The sequence below is a fragment of the Sorex fumeus genome, unplaced genomic scaffold (genome assembly GCF_029834395.1).
Source record: "Sorex fumeus unplaced genomic scaffold, SorFum_2.1 ptg000128l, whole genome shotgun sequence".
Classification (NCBI taxonomy): domain Eukaryota; kingdom Metazoa; phylum Chordata; class Mammalia; order Eulipotyphla; family Soricidae; genus Sorex; species Sorex fumeus.
Window position 1 is genome coordinate 34174023 of NW_026606185.1, and position 6000 is coordinate 34180022.

The window sequence follows — 6000 nt, forward strand, 5'->3', positions numbered from 1 at the left end:
AAAGAACAATATTTAATGGTTGTAGCTTTTCTCTTATTTGCATTTTCATGATTTTCTATTTTTTGGCCCACTCGTTTATATTTATATTGCACTGTATGAACATCTTCAATCAGTTCATTTTAAAAATGTAAATAGTTGTTAAACCTGAAGAAAACATAATCTGGAAATAAACACACTCCTAATCAGAGTAATGTGCAACTTACTTGTTGAAGAAACAAAGGAAACGGGCCTAAGGAGTTCTCTAGCATTGAACAAGGAATAGGAGCCCATCTTCTCTTGGCACGTCTGAGAACTGTTTCTTTAGTGTGTCTTTTTCTAAGTGCCTGAGTTTAAACAAAAAATAACAAGTAAACAAAAGTGTCACGGCCTATTTTGTCATAAAAGCATGGGAATCCCATAAACCTTACACCTTCCTTCCCCAACACTTCACCCTACAGTTAACTCAAAATTGAATAAAATACTCATGATAAGTTCAGCATGTATAAAACACATTAAAAAACACAGCCAAGGAATATTCCCAGGGAATAGATCTCAGAGGTTGTTTCAATAATTTTACTCGACTGGCACAAATAGCAAAAGTACCTGCCATAGAGGTAGGCTAGAGGTGGGGGAGGGGGGCATGATGGGAGGGAAACCAGGGACACTGGCGGTGGGAAATGTACACTGTTGGAGGGATGGGTATTGGAACACTATATGACTGAAACCTAATCATGAACAGCTTTGTAAGGGTCTATCTCACACTGATTCAATTAAAAAAAATCTTTAAAAAAATTTAATGGGATTATATCAAACTTAAGAGGTTTTACATGGCAAAAGAAACTGGTTAAAATAAAAAGACAGCATGTTAAATGGGAGAAAATATTTGCACACAATATATCATATAAAGTGCCATTGTCCAAGATATATACGGCACTCACAAAACTCAACAACAAAAAACAATAACACCATTAAAAAATGGCATGAGAAGATAAAGAAAATCTCTAAAGAAGACATTCATACAGCCAATAGTCATATGATATAATGTTCATCGTAACTTAGAATCAGAGAAATGCAAATAAAAATGATAATAAAATATCATTTCAGATTAGTAAGAATGGCATATATCAAAAAAATTAGAACAACCAGTATTGGCAGGGATGTTGTGGAAAAGGAATCATCATTTCTTATTGGTAGGAGTGTAATCTGGTTCAGACTCCATAGGAAAAAAATAAATATTTCTCCAAAAAGTAAGAAAAAGCTTCCACATGATCCATTAATTCTATTTATTGGCATCTATGCCCAGAACACAAAAACAGTAATTTAAAACACACACACACAGACACACACAGAGGTATATACACCCATATTTATCACAGTCTTTATTATAATAGCTAACATCTGAAAACAATTCAAATGTTCAATAATAGATGAATGGATTAAGAAGCTGTGGTCTATATAGACAGTGAAATGCTATGTAGCTATAAAAAGATAACTTATTGCAGTTCGATTCAACTTAGATAAAATCGGAGGGTATCATGTCCATCTAAATAAGCCAGAAGGAAAAGGATAAATTCTGGGTGATCTTATTCATCTGTGTTATATATATATATATATATATATATATATATATATATACAAAACAGGCAACCCACAGTATTAAAGAATGAAAAAAAATACAACAAAAAATCTTGGCCTTGGATTTTAAATGGGGTTTGCCAGGCAGAGGTGAGGGGAGATGTAGACTGAACTAGAACTAAAGGTGCCATTTAGGGAGAGTAATGGAGGATGATGGGCACTTTGATGTTTTGGGAAATGTATATAAAACCATAAATGCCAATTCTATTATACACATGTTATTTAAACTATAATAAAATAATTAAATAAATTAAATTGAATATAAATTTGAATATAAATAATAAATTTATTAAAATTTTAAAACAAGAATGAAAATCTAGAAACTCCCTCAGAAATTCAGTCTTAAAAATATCTATGTTGAAACTTAAAACCTAATAATTAACATTTTTTTTACATTATGAGGCTAGAGAGATAGTACGAGTAGGGCTTTTGCCTTGCATACTGCCAACCCAGCATCCCATATAGTTGCTTAAACCTTACAAGAATGATCCTTGAGCACAGAGCCAGGTGCAAGCCCTGAGCAACTGCCAAATCATGGTCCAAAATAAAAAAATAGATGTTTTACACCTTTCCAACACTGACCATACTTCCACGTTAAAAATATTACATCATAATCTATGTTCTTTTTTTCTGTCCCAAATAGAGATAAACAACACATTCTCTCCAGAGCAACCTCCAAATGTCAATGGTTTTTACTAAAATTATACTCTCAAAAATAAAATAAAATAAAATAAAACTATACTCTCAAGTCAATCAGAGCAGGAACACATAATCTTCATTGCCTTTTTCATGATCTGTACTTCCAATCTGACAGCCACTAGCTATATGTAACAACTGAAATTTAAATTATTAGAATTCAATTAATTTTATTCTCTTTGTTATGGAATTCTATCCTCTGTGGCAGTAGCCCTATGTAAGTCCTCAGTAGTATTGCTGTTGTGTTACCATATGTGACAGTGAAGTTTATGGAACCAATCCATAATTGCACACTTTTACAGAATTCTTTTAGCAAATATCTATTGTATTTTCATTATAGAACAACAGAGCTATTTTATTTCCTGAGACTGAGTTAATGAATTACTTTTTAAAAGGTTTTTCGGTGTCACTCAGTGGTACTCAGGGGTTACTCCCTGCTCTGTGCTCAGGGATCACTCCAGGCTTGAGGGACCATATGGGGTCCGGGGTATCAAACTCAGGTACATCGCATACAAGGCAAGTGCTCCACCCTCTGTACTATCTCTCCAGTCCCAATAAATAATTTTATTAAGCATTTATCACAGTGCTAAATACCACCTAAATCATCTTTATCATTAATATATTTGATGCTGATTAGCTACAACTTACTCTAAATCTTTAATCAACTTATAACTAATGTCATAGTGGTATTCCTCATGATGGATGTGTAATCTAGAATTGCAGTAAAGTACCACAAGTTATAGTCAACATCAAGCCATGCATTCTTATTCATGTATATATAAATATGCTAAAATTCTAAACATATATTATATGTATATAAACATGTATAGATCGATATGTATATCTGTGTGTGAGTATGTGTATATCTATCTATCTACATAGGTAGATAGATAGATAGATAGATAGATATTCACATGTATAGGTACATCCTAAGAATTTTGGTAGTACTTAAAATCAATCTCTTTATTATTGGGAAATTACTATTCACATTAATTTAACATACCTGAACTGACTATTGGCATGGTAAAACTAAGACTGTGCACAAGAAATTAATTCATACTCTCAAGCAGTTGTACATGATTGTTTACAGTAATGTCTTTTTAAACCCAGTGATAGAACTATAGTATTATAGGTAGAGCACTTACATAGCACATGGCCAATTAATTGGGTTTGATCCCCAGTACCCTCAAGTCCCACCAGGACTGATCCCTGAGCAAGCACCACAGGGTGTGTCCCCCACCCCCAAATCCAAATACTAATAAAAGTAACAGTGGATCACAAGAATAAGAAAAGGACTTCACAAAGGAGATGTACTTTAGGTTGAATAAACAGAAGGGGCTAGGAAAGAGCAATGGTGAAAAGGGAATTTTTTTCCTTTAGTTGTTTTAGCAATTCGCTGTTTGTTCATTTGTTTTTGTATTTTTGTCTTGTTTTAGGTTTGGGGTCACACCCAGCAATGCTCAAGAGTTACTTCTGGCTCTGCACTGAGGAATCACTCCTGGCAGTGCTCAGGGGACAATATGGGATGATGAAGACTGAACCCAGGTCAGCCGCCACATGCAAGGTAAGTGCCTTACGTGCTATACAATTAATCTGTCCCCTGTTTTAGCAATTTTTAATGAAAGCACTTAAGTTAAAGGGGAAAATGCCCGAACATTGATGTACTTTGAATACCTTCTTCTGAGGCTCCAGGAGCACAGTAATCTCTTTCTGTGTCTGTTTCTTCATGTCAGAAAGCCATATGGTAAATGATCTTCTCTCATCAGACAAAACAACAGCACTGGCTGTGTACACTGACCCATCATTTAGGACTCTGAAATCAGGGTCACTGGACCGGATGATTTGAGCTGACCTGAGACATTCCTTCAGGTTCACTGAAATCCAAAGTTTCCAAATTTTAAAGTAGAAGTACATGCAAAAAATAAAATCAAGGGTTAAAATAATTTATACAACCTTCAAAATCATGATATTGAGTAAAATAAAGCAGTCACTTTCCATTTACCAACTATCTTAACCATTCCTCACATATATTAAAATTTAGACTTTTTCGGTTAAGAAATAATAATTCTTGACTCTATGTGTTTTATATAAGGATTGTCAAACTTCTGTAGGGCTTATTAAAGTGATCTGTCACTGTCACTGTCCTCCTGTTGTTCATTGATTTGCTCGAACGGGCCCAGTAACGTCTCCATTGTGACACTTGTTACTGTGTTTGGCATATTGAATACATCACGGGTAACTTGCCAGGCTTTGCCGTGCGGGTGAGGTACTTTTGGTAGCTTGCTGGGCTCTCCGAGAGGGGTGGAGGAATCAAACTCGGGTTGGCCATGTGGGCTGCATGCAAGGTAACCGCCCTACCGCTGTGCTATAGCTCCAGCCCATTAAAGTGATAAAAGGGAAAGGGAAAGGCCCTCCCATTGATCGTCGATTTGCTCGAGCGGGCCCAGTAATGTCTCCATTGGAGACTTTGTTGTTACTGTGTTTGGCATATCGAATACTCTCGGTAGCTTGCCGGGCTCTCTGAGAGGGGCGGAGGAATCGAACTCGGGTCGGCCATGTTGGCCGCTTGTAAGGCGAACGCCCTACCGCTGTGCTATCGCTCCAGCCACTAAAGTGATATATGTATAAAATAAGAAGAAGTATAGCAATAATAAGAAGTTGAGCTACATGTCCCCATAAACACTTGGATAGGCAGAGAAGTTTTCATTAACATCAAGTAGTCCGAGTCTTTCCAAGTTACACCTGTGTTCAGCTAGAAATAATATACATCTGCCCAGAGAATGAAGTATGAGTAATGCAAACGTCAAATTAAATTGAATCTATCTGGGGCTGGAACAATAGCACAGCGGGTAGGGCATTTGCCTTGCACGCGGCGAACCTGGGTTCAATTCCCAGCATCTCACATGGTCCCCTGGGCACTGCCAGGGGTGATTTCTGAGTGCAGAGCCAGGAGTAACCTCTGTGCATTGCTGGATGAGACCCCCCCCCAAAAAAAATCTATCTTTGATGGCCTTTTTCTGTTATACTCCTAATCAGGCTGGAGTGATAGCACAGCTGGTAGGGTGTTTGCCTTGCCTGCAGTTGACCCGGGTTTGATTCCTCCATCCCTCTTGGAGAGCCCACCAAGCTACTGAGAGTATCCCACCTGCAAGGCAGAGCCTGGCAAGCTCCCCATGCCAATAACGGTATACCAAAAATAGTAACAACAAGTCTCACAATGGAGACGTTACTGGTGCCTGTTAGAGCAAATCAATGAACGGGAGGACAGTGGTGCAGTGCTACTACCTACTCATCTGAGATCCCTACTGAAATTCTACATTTGCCTGAAATGTAGAATTATGCCTGAAAATACTGTTCCCTAGTAATGTGTAGGTACTGAAACATATAAATGTATTTGTTTCTAAACTATACCAAAAGTATAAAATCCTCTGCATTTTGTCAAATATCCAAATAGAAACCAAACTGACAAATTAAGACTTAAGTAATAATGTCTCAAAGGATTTATGTATCCATGTACTATAGTTTCTTCACTGTAATATAAATCATCACAGAGAGAAATATTCAGTTTAATAAGAGTGAAATCATTCTCCTGATTTCCAGAACCACAGTAATCTCTTCCTGTGTCTGTTTCTTCATGTCAGAAAGTAATATGGCAAATGATCTTCTCTCATCAGACAAAACAACAGCACT

At 36.8% G+C, this 6000-nt stretch overlaps 1 protein-coding gene across 3 annotated transcripts in view; it reads right to left on the reverse strand.

Moving 5' to 3' along the window:
• DSC3 (desmocollin 3) overlaps positions 1-4053 on the reverse strand; it is a 37887-nt gene extending 33834 nt beyond the window's left edge. For 2 of the 3 annotated variants that reach the window (XM_056138263.1, XM_056138265.1), the window contains exons 1-2: positions 3985-4053; positions 204-323 (exon numbers count right to left, since the gene is read on the reverse strand). In XM_056138263.1, the coding sequence (XP_055994238.1) occupies positions 204-323; positions 3985-4038 (174 nt within the window). In that variant the 5' untranslated portion in view covers positions 4039-4053. Of the gene's footprint in view, positions 1-203; positions 324-3010; positions 3022-3984 lie in introns of all 3 variants that reach the window. The other variant, XM_056138264.1, reaches the window with a different exon arrangement.
• Positions 4054-6000: the final 1947 nt, after the last annotated feature.